The sequence below is a fragment of the Vicugna pacos genome, chromosome 8 (genome assembly GCF_048564905.1).
Source record: "Vicugna pacos chromosome 8, VicPac4, whole genome shotgun sequence".
Lineage (NCBI taxonomy): Eukaryota > Metazoa > Chordata > Mammalia > Artiodactyla > Camelidae > Vicugna > Vicugna pacos.
The window spans coordinates 49327622-49343675 of NC_132994.1; the positions used below are offsets into that span (position 1 = coordinate 49327622).

General features: G+C 38.4%; 1 protein-coding gene across 1 annotated transcript in view; it reads right to left on the minus strand.

The window, feature by feature from the left end:
• ARHGAP18 (Rho GTPase activating protein 18) overlaps positions 1-16054 on the minus strand; it is a 118685-nt gene that overhangs the window by 13632 nt on the left and 88999 nt on the right. Inside the window, exons 8-12 of the mRNA XM_006200118.4 lie at positions 15623-15700; positions 12793-12952; positions 10093-10175; positions 6001-6207; positions 5131-5271 (exon numbers count right to left, since the gene is read on the minus strand). Coding sequence (XP_006200180.2) covers positions 5131-5271; positions 6001-6207; positions 10093-10175; positions 12793-12952; positions 15623-15700 — 669 coding nt within the window. The remainder of the gene's footprint in view (positions 1-5130; positions 5272-6000; positions 6208-10092; positions 10176-12792; positions 12953-15622; positions 15701-16054) is intronic.

Here is a 16054-nt window from a genome sequence, read left to right on the forward strand (position 1 = left end):
ATACTACCTTGATGAATTTTCATGATCTATATATAATCTCTTGTCTTTCACTTTTCAATCCTGGCAGTCATGGCTTCTTCCATTAACAGTCACTGACAGGGCTTTGGAGAAAGTCACAACTAATCTTTCAAATGCAAAATCCAGTGGACCTTGTATCCAAGGCTAACCTGACTCAACCTCTCTGGAGCATCTGGTACCACTGACCAAGCTCTATGACTTCACTCTTCCTCCCTGGGGGGTGAAGACACTACTGCCTTCAACCTTCTCTTACTTCCTATTACTTCTTGGCCTCTTTTACCAGTCCTTCTTCCATGGCAAACTGATTAAATATTGGTGTTTCTGGCTTTTTGTTTTCTTACCCTATATATCCATGTTGTGTAATAGAAACCACTCTGTGGCTTCAGCCTCAATCTCTATGCTGATCCCAAACGCACTCTTCCAGCCCTGGTCGCCTCCTGAGCTTCATGCCTCTAGCCACCTTTCACAAAGGCATGTCAACCCCAAATGTCAAAACCACCTCATCAAAATCTGTTCCTTTTACTGGATGTTTTGAGATAAAATCGCCCAAGATAAAATCAGCGAGACATTCTAAATTCCTTCTTCCACACTCCTCACATCTAATCAGTCTCCCCATCTCACGGATGTGGGTCTCACTGGCTCACAGTCAAAGCTTCTTTCCCTTCCCATTGCTGGGCCTTAGCTCAGCCCAGGACTGTTTTAAAAGCTATATATTAAACATATCTTAAACAACGTAATACATGTTTATTATATTACTACACATAAGCCCAGGATTTGTGAAAATATGTATATTTTCACAAATATATATATATATATTGCTTCTTCTCAGAGGTTTTCTGTGCTCTTTGGGGAAAGAGACTAACCATAAAGACACCTGGATTTAAAATCATGTAGATCTGGTTTCAAATTTCAGCTCCACCACTTCCTTTCTAGATAACCTTAAGTAAGTTATTTAAGATTGCTGATCCTCACTTTCCTAATCTGTTAAAAAAAAAAAAGACAATAATATACTCCAATTAAACTTCCACGAATATTAAATAAGATGTTGGTAAAATATTTAGCATATCTGACCTCTGGTAAGCATTTAAAATGCTGACAATGATTATCCCTTACCAACGTAGCAATATAGCATTCACTGATTTGTAACTTCTTTCTTCAACATATTACAGGTATCTTCCAATGACACACACTTGTCCATTTTCATGGTATTTTCATTACATAGATGTGCCACAACATATTTAACTGATCATCTCCATCCTTTTGAATCCTTCCTTCCTTCTTTATTGGGGGGGGGGGCTAGGTTTATTTATTTATTTCTAATGGAGGTACTAGGGATTGAACCCAGGACATTGTGCACGCTAAGCAGCATGCACTCTACCACTGAGCTATACCATCCCCCCTTGAATTACTTCTAATTTGGGTCAGTATAAAGAAAGTGGCAACAAACTTCTGTATAACTATTTGCATGCTCATCTTATTATTCCCTCTGACGGAATTTCTAAGCCAATGAGGGGTATGGTTTTCAGGACTTCGCTGTATGCCAACTGCTCTCCAGATGGATTCTGCCAATTTCGTATACTCCCATCAACAATGAAATTAGCTGGCATCTCCTACCTAACCTCCTCTCTCACACTCATCCAGTGTGTCCTTCACCTGTCCTCATAACAACGATTCTAAAGTGCAAATATAATCATGTAACTCCTGGAGTCACGACCTTCAGCAGTTCCCTGCTATTTACAGAAGAGAAGCCTGGCTCCCTCTTAGCCCCATTCCTGCCTTCCTTCTGCCCCTGCCCCTCCACACACCTTACCGGCCAGTATGACCTCATTCTCCCTCCAAACACTTTCAGTCATGCCCACTTAGATATCCAATTCACATTTCACACTCAGCAGGTCCCAGGTTGAAACTGTGATCTTCCCTAAGTGTCAGTTTTCACCCTTCCAGTATCTCAAGCCAAAAACCTTTGAGTCATTCTTGACTTCTTTCTTGCTCTTATAACTCGTATCATTTCAACAGAAAGAAATCCCAATGGCTCGATCTTCAAAAAAAAAAAAAAAAGAAATCTAAAACACAACTTTTCTACCTCCAGTGCTAATGCCCTGATCCGTTACTTGGAGTATGACATGAACCCCTTAAATGGTCCCCCTATTCTATCATTGCTCTCCAGAGTCTGTTTTCAACACAATAGTCCAAGGGATCATTTTAAAACATAGATTTTCAAGCCTTTGTTGAAAACCCTGCAATGACCCCATTTTACCCAGGGCAAATCCAAATTTCTAACAATGACCTACAAGAGCCCACACAGTCTGGTCCCATTGTCCCCCTGACTTCACTTCATACTACTGCCCCTCTTGTTGGCTCCACTCCAGTCACAATCACTTCTTACTAGTCCTCAAATACCCCAAGAAAGTTCCTGCCTTAAGGCTTTTGTACAGACCATTCCCTCTGCCTGAGGTACAGATTCAGCTCCGTCCCCTGTTCTCCACATCTTAGCTTGAATGAATACTACCCAGACCCAGATCACTCAACTTAGTACTGCAAGAGGCTCCCCCTCCCAATTCCCCACTTTTGGCTCTACTGTTTTTATTTTATAGCATTTACCATATACTAACATACTATGTTACTTACTCATTATACTTATTTTTATTTATAGAATTTAAGCTGCACAAGAGCAGCAATCTTTATCTGTTTTGTTCATATAACATATTTCAAGTGCCTAGAATAGTGCCTGGCACACAACAAGCACACATCAAAGAGTCGTTTCACAAACCAACCAACCATCCCAGGCAGTTTCATGCTCTGTAGTCAAGAAACACAAACCAACAAGACAGAGTTGGAGGGGAGGGGTGCTTATCCGAAAGTTGACAGACCATGTTTCATCCAAAAGGAATAGCTGCTACTCAGATCCAGGCAATTCTTACCCTGCAGGAAAGCAGGTCCCCTACTGTGAAGGGATGCAAGGATGCTCCTACCTCCAATCTGTCAAGTTAAGATGGAAGTTCAGACTTTGATGTTAACTCTTTCAGTGTTAAAATTCTGGCAATTGATGGACAACTATGCAAAAAACTGACTGGTTAATGACTCAATACATATCCATAGTATTTGATATTATCTTCTGCTTTTATTGTTCTGTAATTATTTCCTATTTTTTTCTCCCTGATAAAATGATGATAACTTGAAAAAAAAAAATTCTGGCAACTGATGAAATTTTTTCAACCAAAATGACAGGCCAAATGACCTCCACTGTGGGCCACGACCCCCTGTGAGGGGGCCAGAAAGCTCCCTCTGCTAGCAAGACTTTCTCTTCAGTTTGCTGCCTCCGTAACACCTGCTTATTTTTCACGTCTCAGCGCCACTCCCCAGGGAAGCCTCCCTGATGCCCACTTCTGGTTCTGTAGCCCAGGGTACCCTGGTCGGGCTCCCATCACACACCCCGGCACCCCTGAGCTCAACCCTCCTACATCACTCTCCCGGCTCCCTGTGGGGCACACCAGCCGCATCTCCCTTTAAAGACCTAACAGGGAGTGGGGGCTTGGCACCAAGCAGGTACTTACTAGCATTTTGCAAAAGAATCACTGAACTTCTCAGAAGAGAAAGCCAAAACTCAGAGATTAAGTGACAGTTAATACGTGACGAGACTGAGAGTTAAATCCAGGTTTAAATCCCAAGCCTTAAAGTGACAATACAGGTTCTAACTAGTACAGACATTAATTCTCAAACCAGCTCTCCTCTATTTAACCCAAAGTACAAACTAAAGAAATCCAGGTTAATACTGTTTTTCTATAAATGACAAAATTATTTAAATGTTCCATCTCCCAAAGAGTAACATTTTTGTTTTTGTCTAAGGATTTATTGTTTAAAAGTACAGCACAAATTTTGTTTTTCTAGAAACACACTGTTCCCCAGAGGATAACTGTCTTATTAAAAAGACAAAGGTATAAAGTCAACCTAAGTTAATATGAATAAGCAAGGTTACAAAACAAGAAGGTATTCACATATTCACAATGGTTTTAGAAGTAATAGATCATTCTAAGTTAAACAAAAATGATACCTCAAAAATCCTTTCTAACCTATAACATCAATCAAGCCCTTTCTAAAAAATAAACACCATGTATAATTTTGCTTTATTAAATTTTATGTTTTTAAAGATACTTTAAATTTGACTAAGAAAATATTTAATGCCAAGAAAATGCTATTTTGTAAGAGTGAGAACTATAAATAAATAAAGGAGAAAAAATTTTTGTGTGTGATTACTGGATCCCTAAGTAGGCCAAAGCAGAAATATCAAGACAAAGGCTGATAATTGCATTTCCACATTATTCCACAAGATGTCAGCATACAACTGAGGAACCTCAATGGTGGTGCTGGTGGTGGAGGGGTGTCTTCACTGTAAATAGAACAATAGAAGCCCTTTCATTTCATGATCCTAAGTTAGAGCTTCAGTAACTCACTTTTTAAATGTGTTTTCATGTACATTTCATTTTTTTATACCCAGTTCTTAACTATATTCTTACAGCAGTTTCTGAATACTGAAATTTAGATATTCCTTTTTTGAAACATTTTAATTTTCTTCATTCCAACATAACTCCCTCCAAATTCTTCTGATCCAATCAAGAGCCTGTAAGGACTTGCTGAAGTCCAGGAAGGATCGCAGGCACGCCAGCAATACCGACCTACTTGTCTGGCTGGGTTAGCTATTTTCCCCCATTTCACAGATGAGAAAATCAAAGAAAAAGAATGGTTCACATAAGGGACGCTATAGTCACCAAACATCACACAGTGAGTGGGGAACTGGAGCCTCCTGGGAGCCCTGTGTGTGTGTAAGTGCGATGGGTATGGGCTGAGACATGCCAGTCCTGCTGCCTTCCTTTGTTCCTTATCATCAGCTCACATGCTGAGTCACCCAGACCTATGCAACTATCAATACTGATCACCAGTACCAGTCTAGTAGCACAGTTACCATTACTGATGCCTTTAACTTATAAGAGTATCAGGGCCTAGCAAGTGTGCAGAAAGTCACACTACAAAAACCTCTAAAACTCTCTGTCATAAGTATGATATTTAAAACAACACTGCAAGCTGTATAAGTACTTATCTGCAGGTTTCTCTTACATCATTTGCACTCTTATCTTGCTTCTCATATTTTTCTCGGTCATAAGCCATTTTCTTCAGCAATTTCTTCATGGCTTTTTTATCTTTTCTATGATTTTCCGTGTTTTGCTTCCTCACTTGGTTGACAATAAACTTGGGAATCTATGGAGACATAAAATTAAGTTTGGGGAGGAAAAAGAAGTAGCACCATTTTAAACTATGGAAATAGTTATCTTTTTATTTCTTCTATTTGGAGAGAAGTAAAGGCTTTGTCTATTTGATAAGACTGTGCCATTCATCAAATCTGTGTCCCAAAATGCATCGTATTATTCATTTACCATGTGTACAGAGCATTAACATGATGCAAATTACCACCCACTGTGTCAGGTTGAAAGAGAGGCTTGGTGAAGTTCAAGGACACAGTGGCATCTCCTGTGCCTGGTACACCAGGACTGGAGGCTTCCTGGGGTGACTGGCATTAGGGCCACCACCTCAGCAGTTGGTCCCTTTAGCAGCCTCTTACCTGCAACCTAGCCTCTAGCTAACCTACAGTCCCTTTCTCATAACCAGCTAGGCTCTCCTGTCAAAAGAGAAAGAAAAACTCACCAATAAACAAGAGCTGATAGGTATCGAGCAATACTCCAGGAAAAAAAAAAATGATCCTCAGAAATTCCACTAGCAAAAATAAACTATTTTAAAAGTTACCAAATTGAAATAATGAAATACCATCAGTTTAAAACCTGAGATCTAAAAAAGGGACATTAATTTTTTCTTTGAAGTCACATTGGAAATCACCTATATTGGTTACCTTTTCTAGAAAATATAACAATAAAAAGACTGTAGAATCTAGATACCACCATTTATCAACAGAGCTTGAAAATATATACTTACTGTCCACAGAAGTTTTTGATACTTAATCAGTAAGTGCATGATATGAGCTATCCCGGCTGCCATTCCAAATTCTCGCTGTTCGCTGGACTTCAAACCCAATGTGTGATACATGAAGAGATTCGGGGCCATGACCATTGCTACATTCATGACTGTCATCTTATTCTTCTCTTTATTGTCTACCACTCTTTGGAGAAATTCAAGCAGGGCCTGAAACAGAAATGACTCTTTGAGATTTATGTTGTACATGAAGGTAACAGAATAAAGCACTGTAGCATACAAGATTTTTATTTATTTAAAAAAATAAGTGGTGCCTAACCACAGTCAGCTAGCCACATCCAGTCGAAGGCTCATTCAACCCCAGCTGCCTTTGTCTTAAGGGATGCAATAGCTGGCGGACATGAGATCCAAAAAGAATGGGGAGGAGGGGGAATAAACAGAGACAAAGGGAAGAGAGTTGTTTTTTTTTTTTTTTAAGTAATGAGTGAAAAGAAAATTTTCACCAGAACAGGCTAGTTTATACTCAGTTTGATGCCACCAACTTCCCACCTCTATTGCCAACACTTGTGTCTCCTGAACCTCCCCCCCACAAAAGCCACAGACAGCTGAGATCATCTTCGTTCTGCTAGGAGGGCAGGCTTTAAGTTCTTTTCTTTCCTTCTTGTATTAATTTTGGTCTAAACAATAGTAACAGTAACTGCACAGGTAGTCAATGTTCTCTATGGGCAAAGTATTATTTTAAACACATCACAGAGGTCAACTTGACTTAATCCTTACTGGAGACAGATGCTGTAATGATCCCCATTTTACAGATGAGAAAACAATGTCTAAGAGAATGTATAAAACTTACCAGAGGCCATAGAGCAAGCAAATGGTGGAGAAGAAGTTTAACTGCATGTCTATCTGGCTTTTGTTTCTGAATTCTTAACTACTAAAAGAATCAATGTTTTCATATTTAGCCTAAAATCTCTATCTGAAAAAGGTCAAATAAACTATACCAAAATAGAATAATAGAAACAAAACAAAAAGACTGTATTCATCTCTCACAGGATCTCAGGGAAAAACAAAAACAACAAAGTGTTAACAGATTGATCTTGAATCAAGTTTAGCTGCTAAATAGACCCCCAAAATGTGAAACAAACTAAAGGCACAGCCTTAATATCTAGCAATGAAATTAATGTATCTGATTTCTGGTACAGTGCTCAGAAAGTTAAACTGTAATCCAAGCAAAGGTGAAACAGAAACAGTACCTTCTCAAATGAAGACAAAAGATTAACTGGTAAGGTTTGGACAAAATACTTAATTTCGTTCCAGAGACCAGAATAATTATTCAGGGACCAGTGTATCTCTTTCTTTACAAGCATAAATTACAGAGATTAGGTAATAAACCACTTAAATGTGGTGTGCATAATGCAATATTCAAAATATTACTACCAGGATACTAGAATGTGTGTGTTGTCTGTGTGTATAGGTATGAAACTAATAAAAGGTTAGCCTAGCCTCAGCTGAAAGAACTCCATGTTCACGTGTATTTTCTTTTCATCTGAATGATAAGGACTGTCCTTTTAAAAAAGTATCTATCACCAGTCTGGTATTATGTAAGTATCACTGAACCCACTCTGAAAACCTAGTCAGAGTCCCAGCACGGTTACTTATTAGCTATGTGTAATCTTAGGGCAAACCTTCTGGCATCCTGCTCTTTATGTCTTCTTATACATAAAATGGAAATACTAATCTCCTAGCCTACCAGGATTAAGCAAGACAATGTATGTAAAAACAAACTCCCTAAAACTACAAAAAGGATAAACATATGCCCCTAATTATATTAACACAGGTCTCCTATTGTTATCTTAACATCAGTCTTTGTTATTCCTCCAAGTCAAAGTTAAGTATGATCACTGGTTCAAATGCAGTAAATCCAAGGTTAAAAAAAAAAAAATCCCGGTTAAGCAATCTGTCCAAAGACACCTATTGCTTTAGACTTAAACTAGGACATGGCGTTTAACATGGTCACTCCAAACCCTTAGATGTGCTGTAGAAACAGTCTACACAAGCCATGCACATGATCCTGTTCCTCCAAATGGCAACTGAAGGAGTAGCACTAGGATTGGAAAAACTGACGAAGTTTGCATTAAGCTTCCTGAAATTACCTTGTGATGAAGTTTCCCTTCTCTTTTGTAGAACTAAATTTAAATAGTTTATTCTCTTGTAGGTATACTTATTTCAATGTTTCTATTATTAGAAGTCTTGTTTGAAATCTTCATCAGAGCTGGCTAATTAAGTTTCTAAAGCCTAAGTAAATTATTAAAATTACTTGTTTTCATTTTCTAATTTTTTTACCCCTCAAAAGTGTTTTCTTCCTTACTTATGTAATTGTGCTCCCAGTAATCTGATATGCAAAAATTAAAACTACTTTAAAATTAAAAAAAAAAAAAAAAAGAATGTGCCTGCGACTTTAAAGGCAAAGTCCAAGAATGAGTTCCAGACCAACCTCGCCCAACAGTAACCATACCAGGATAAGCGTTTCCTCTCAAAACTACCTGAATTCTTTTGAATGCAGGCATATTTTAAGTAAATCATGTATCTCAGTTTCCACCTTATACTGGTCATTCACAGGGTTGTCACATAGACAGGCATCTTTATGTGACGAAGGAAAATATGGATTAAATTCCTCTTTCTGAGTAGTTGATACCCTATGTCCAGGGCATGGCTAACAAGCAGAGAACAGACTGGAAATCAGTCCCCACTGTGTCCTGGGCCAGATGCTCCTATTTTAGCCACAGTCTATACACCCATACACAGCAGCTCTGGTCACACAATTTTTGAATACATCCCTCTCTGGAGTTGGTCTATCTCCAAAACCAGACCAAACCAAACCAAACCTAATCTGCCTTGTCGGTTATTTATTTAACAACCAGTGAAGCAAAAGATTATTTTCTGACTTAGTTAAGGGAATAACTCTTCGGAAGTTCTCCTATAGTGATGCAGTGTTTTGTTTTTTGTTTTGTTTTGTTTTTTAACTCCAGTGATCCTCATTAACTGCTTCATCCAGAAGAGCTAAGTATTAATGTTCAATTCCATGGGCATGAAAGAACTCACTCACCTAGTTTCAATTCAAGGAGTCTTAGCAAGGCACAGAAAAAAATTTCCAAGATTTACCAACTGGTGGTTTTGTTTTCTTGACAGGAAATATTTTTGACATGATTTCTCATTTTAAATAGAAATACAGGGGTAAATGCGTAAAGTTTTCACCCTTATCTATATAAAAAAAATTTTTAAAGGCAACAACAAAACAGAAGGTATAAAAACTCTTTCTAAACTTTATAAAAGTTTATAATTAAATTTCTTCCAACTACCCTATAAACTTTTTCCCCTAAGGAAAATAAATCAACACAGAACAATCCACTGATTATTATAAAAGCCTCTGACAACAGTTAAGATAAACAGTATTAAATCATATGAATATTGGACCAAATCACTTTGAAATCATGACATTAATCAGAATCTCAGGGTAAAGCCCTTACAGAAATGACTAGCATTTATTAGAGTTGGTCTGTGTTTTGGCTAACCAAACATTTCAAAGTCATCATTATGACTTAGTTCAGACTCTACTGCTTGGAACTACAAATGTAACGTCTTTAGGCAACAGTGGGTTGTATTTGATGAGCCTTAGGATTCTCTTTTTAAACTTTCATTTTTCACCTTACTAATACATGCTCATTAAATAAAATTTGGAAAATGCAGAAAAATAGAAGAGAAAACCCCAAAAGCACCCATGTTTCTAGTAACAAATGAACTTCAGTTACCTGCTTTGGTAGAAGAAATGTGCCAGTGAAAAACAAACCACCCAAAGACAAAACAAACAAACAAACAAACAAACAAACAAACAAAACCTAATGATACCATTAATATGACTAATCTAGTTAATAAATTAATAAAATTAAAGACTTTCACCATCTGTCCTTAAATACAGGTCCTTTCCTTATAGACAACTACTAACATTTCCACGATAACATCACTTTGTTTTGCCACAAATAATGAAAAATTACTCCGCTGCGTTCTGAGGGAGAGCTCACGTAAATGAGTCCAGCTGACCTTGAGTGTGTCTCTGTTTGCATCAGGCAGGAGGATGACAAGAAGGTTCAAAGCCTGTAGTTGTTGCTTCTTGGTTGGAAGATCTGCAGACAGAGTAGACAAATCTGAATGCTTGTCTTTACCAAACATTTTTCTTTACTTTCTCTTCTCATTTTGTAAGAAAGAACATTATTTGGCATACACACCAGTGGAAAATGTAAGACACAAAGACTGAGCCGAAGCCTTGTTGAGAGTGTGTTTGTGGGAGACCAAGAGAAGCAGCTGTTGCTGTGGAGTGTTCTATCCCTCAGAATGCTCACTTCCAACTGTGATCATATGACGAGCGGCCTTATGTTTGCAGACACACAACAGTGCTTTGGAAATAATTTTAACTTCTGCGTGATAATTATTCCCCAATGAAAAGACATAGAAGATTGGACCTTCTAGGATATGGTGTCAGGGTGCATCTGTAACAGTGAAGTCTGTTTCTCTTAATGGTGAGTGAACAAATGATGTGGTGTACACGGTGAGAGTCCATCAGTTCCAACAGGATTGTGCAAAACAGGGCCTGGAACACAATAGGTGTTCAATAAACACTTGTGGAATGAATGAGAAAACCCACTAGCAATGAAAGAGTTGGAGAGGCACAATCATCACCCTTGATACTCATTTCCAGTAGCCCTCATCCCATTAAGAAACACTCTTGGATATCTGTAATCATTCTGGCATTTATTTTTCAGGGATAAATTTAGTCCCTTCATCTTTAGCCAAGGAATATATAGGCAAAATAGCACAATTGAACCATTAAAAAAAATTTTAGAAAACGATTTCAGTCATGTCTTCCCTAAAAATTCTGAAGAGGTGTTATGATATCTAATAACCCACAGGAAACATTTCAATATAACATGCTTTAAGACTAGCCTGGCACATAATGGAATAATATTCATCCATAAAAAAGAATGAAATAATGCCATTTGTAGCAACATGGATGGACCTAGAGATTATCTAAGTGAAGTAAGTCAGGGAAAGACAAATATCATGATCTCATTTACATGTGGAATCTTAAAAAAAAAAAAGATACAAATGAAATTAATTACAAACCAGAAATAGACTCACAGACTTAGAAAATAAACTATGGTTACCAAAGGGAAAAGGGATGAGAGGGAGGGATAAATTAGGAGTTTGAGATTAACACATACACACTATTATGTATATAAAACAGGTAAACAACAAGAACCTACTGTATAGCACAGGGAACTATATTCAATATCTTGTAATAACCTATAATGGAAAAGAATCTGAAAAAGTATATATATATATGTACACGTATAACCAAATCACTTTACTGTACATCTGAAACAACATTGTAAATCAATGGTACTTCAATATAAATAAATAAATATAATGAAATCTTGCTGTTTGCAACAAACATGGATGAACCTGGAGATCAATATGCTAAGTGAAATAAGACAGACAACAACAAATATCCCATGATCTCACTTACATGTGGAATCTTAAAAAGACAAAAACAGCTCACAGATTCATAGAATTGATTTGGGAAACAATCTGAACCACCATAGGTGGTGGGGATGGGGGGAAATGGGTGAAAGGAGTCAAAAGGCACAAACTGCCAGTTATAAAATAAATAAGCCCCGGGGAAATTGTAGAGCATGGGAATTACAGTTAATAACACTATATATATATTTGAAAGTTGCTAAAAGTAAATCTTCAAAGTTCTCATCACAAGAAAAATATTTTTCTGTCATTATATGTGGTGACAGATGTTAACTAGACATTATGGTGTTCATCTTGCAATATATACAGATATTGAATCATTACACTGTACATCTGAAACTGATGATATTGTATGTCAATTATACCTCATTAAAAAAAAAAAAAGAATAGCCTGGAACAGTTCTGGTTAACTGTATACAGTTAAATGTTAACTGTAGCTCGCCATAATCATTAACAGTACCTCCTTTTTACTCTCAAAAGTGTCCCAACTTGGAATTTAACAATATGGTCACTATAATGTGGTGACAGCATTTTTCCTGTTTTAATGGTCTCTAAGACTAAAAGAGGTAATCATGCCAGTACATGAACCTCCTAAGATCTCTGTGTTCACTGGACAGGAGTCGAGAACTACTGGAGACCTTAATTTGGAGCTTTTCCCAAGACCACAATATAGCAAGACATGTGAAGTTTGTCACCCCCCCCCACCAATGAGGCAGCCAAATGATTTGTTCTACGTTTCTGCATGACAATTTCAGAAATTAATTTTTCAGGAAATAATCACAGGTTCTGCCACATCCCCTTGTGCTTTTATGATAACTGTTAATCCACAGCTTCTCCAGTAAGTGTTGCTTTTAACACTTGGCAAGACAAATGTATCAGAGAACTTAACATGACTCATTCTGTTATAAAAGAAATCTGAAGTTTCCAGGTTTTAACACAAAAATACGTATACTGTATTGCTGAAAGGAGATGCAATTAATCTGCACCCAAAGAGAACATTCTGTTATCTATTTATTCAGAGATGTATATTTATAAAGGAAAAGGAAAACACAGTGTGGCATTTGAGTACACGCTGCCATCAGTGAGTCAATATGTCTATCCAAATATATCTGGTTATAGTCTGTGTGCTGCAAAATGTCATTAAAACAATTAATATGGATGGCACCAGCACAAGAATGGCTTCAGAGACGGATGGACAGCACTTACTCTGGACAGCCTGAAACGCTTTGAGATATTCCACACTGAGCAGCGGCTGGGGCAGCTCCCGGATGAAGAGTTTCAGCAGGCTGGTGGCATCGTGCTGCTTGACACTTTCCCAATTAAAGGTCCCTTCATAAAACTTTGCTTCGAGTTCTTGGCAAAGATTCTGAAAGGCAAAGGAAGAGAGAGACAGGGGAAAAAAAGCTACCAGTGAGTGCATTTTTTTTTCTGCTGAGAATGATATACTTCCCACTTTAAAAGAGGTTCTACTCGTGTAAAGTCATCTGAAAGTACCAAGCACTCCTCTCGTACTCAGAAAAATACTCCCCACCCCCACCCCAAATGAAGATGGGTATCACCACCAATGAAGATGATACCTAACACCAAAAAATTTAAAAAACTGTACAATTTTCAGGACCTGCAACAAACCTTAAGCAGTGCAGATTTAATCAAAAGATTAGTTATAAGAGCCTTTACATTTGGTGGCTTTACTTAGATACTAAAATTTTTTCACTCACTTTAAAAAAATCATTTTAAAAAAGTCTGTGTTTTAAATTATTTAGAAGTCCGTTACATAACGAAATACATAATCAATCTCTGGACCTAAAGCAGGAGGCCACCTCTGATTACTCACCTCTAGGAAATGGAAAACCAAATTCTCCAGCAAATGAGGCACGAAAATATATCAATACACCTGTCTTAAAACCACAGGCTGTCAGTGACACAGCCGTCCTGCTGCTAGCTGCAGAAAACAGTGGGGGCCCATGTAGAACTGGAAATACCTACTTCATTTACCTCAGAGATGCTGCAAAACTTGCCAGACAAATTATTAATAATAAATCAACTTAGTTTCATAATTACTATTTTCTATATGCTTTTTCACTGTGGCGTAAATCCTATTATGATAGAAATCCTTCCAAGGTTGTCACTTCCTTCTATTATTTGAAACCGTTCTCCCAAGAAACGTTCTTTTGTTTTTCCTGTAAGGTGAATTTCTGACACTTTCTCTTCTCGACACAATTCCAGCCTCCACCCCAATTATTTTTGTAATTGGTTAAATACGTAAAGGCGAACCTAGAAATGGGGGTTAGGGGAAAGCCAGGTGGAAGGAGAGAAGGGTGAAAGAGGGGGGGGAGGAAAGGAAAGAGAGGGGCGGGATGAAGGCCCCAGCAACTTGGTGGGGAAGGGGAGGAGAAAGAACCAGAATTTTTGCATATTATCTTTAAATTATTTATAATGGACCAGCTGCTGTGTAATTTGGTCTGTGACAACGGGCTGTGTTGAAGAGTTGAGCCAGCCGAATCCACTTAATTGAGCTTCTAAGAAATTATACCGAGTCGAACTCCTCCCTCCGCCAGCTACCCGGCCAAAATGCAGAACACGCATGCTGCAAACCCTTGGATGCTCGGCAGAAGGCGTGCAGGACTCTGGCAAGCGGGCCGGCCGTCGCATCCTGCTCATGCGCGCTGTGAACTGTGCCCTGCGAAGCGGTCGTTCTCGTGGAGGTGGGTAACATGAAGTCCCGTTACCTGTTTCCGAGGGATTCTTTCTCTGCAGAAGAACATGCTTCTCCACAGAACTCATCCTCGAATCACACAGTGTCCATAACTGACTGGTGGTAAAAGGCCGGAGGTGTCAGCAGGGGACCTGAGACCAGGGCATCTCATCACGCTCACTCACGGGGGCACCGAAGCCGTTCCGGGGACCTCTGTGCACCGCACCGCAAGCCCAGGGGACACCAGCGGGATGACAGTTGAGAGCAGGGTATGTATCGGGTGACTCAAACCCAATTAAACTGAGATCACCACGTAGTAAGAGCCAAGTCGGCCCAAACTAGCTTCCTAAATTGAGGAAGCTTATCAAGATAAGCAGGTGATGCAAACTGTGGAACCTATGAACAGTAATTCCGGTCCTGGCAGCGCCACAGCCATTGTCCCAGGCAAGGAGAGTGCCACCCTACAGGAGTCATTTCTTCTTGATCCAGCTCTCAAGGTCTCACACCGAATAGGTCTTAAGGAAATGAACAGAGGATTATCTCTTCCCTCTATCCTATTTTTTCTTAGATTTACAGATTCAGGAAGACAAAATATCGGATGTGGGCAGTGACCTATCTAACACTATCTATTTAGAGCCAGAGCTGAATCTGGAGGATAGGGTGGCGGAGATTGTTCATGACTGCTAACCAAATATTTTCCCTTGATAAAGCTTCTAGATAGAGTATGATATGAAGAAATAAAAAACTGGTTGCAAAACTCAGGCTACCCTTGGATCCAGGGAGCCAAGGAACTGTGACAGTCAACAGGGTGGTTGAGACAGAGTCTCATTTTGCCAGCTTACTAAGACTAATAATGTCTGGGGACTGATGTCAAGTCTTCTACTCTGTTCACCTGGCGGAGTTTATCATCCTGCCTTTTTTTTTTTTTAAACTCAACTGCTGTTACTCACGCTGACTAAATCTGTTGCCAGCCCCCTCTTAATATTTTGACCTGTCAGGTTCCCTTTTCATCAGAAGGATGGAACTACTCTTGTCTTTTGCTTGTTTACTTTTGTTCCTATTTTATGTTTGCCCAGAAGAGAGATTAAAATCATTTCCCTCTTAATTTATCACAGTATTATCACAGGTAATACAGTGATTTTGGAAAAAAAAATCAAAACCTACACAAGTCAAAAGAGACTAGAGAAACTAACTATAAACTGAATGTTTAATGTTAAAAGGTTTTTTGTTCTATTTTGTCTACTAAAATGGGAAGAAGGGGTGGGGAGGACAAGTTAGCTTTAAAAATGCAAAAGTATAATTAATCAGTAAAGTTCTACATGATTAGAACCAAGTAATTACCTTGATTCTAACGGCAGCTCCAGGTATTCTTAAGAGACCTTCAGTTTCCAAACCTCCTTCTTCAATTCGAGAAATCAGCTGTGTGTAAACAGAACACTCTGATTTTGGTATTCTTAACAGGTACAATTCCAAATTTAACATGTTTCATATATAAATACATGAAAGTTGATTACAGTGACATGTAAAGTAGATTTCATGAAGTTCTGAATGCTCCTTCACTACCACTATCCATCCTTGAAACTGACATGTCCCAAAACTTGTCATCATTTAGAAAAATGTCGAGTTTATTCTCCTTTGTAACACAAGTGTGTAGTTTCACACAACAGCTGAGATACTCCAAACAGAGACTGACCCATGTTCATTATTTCAAAGCAACTAAGATCATGCATTTCTTCTGGTTTCCCAGAAACATACATTCTTCAATCAAACAAA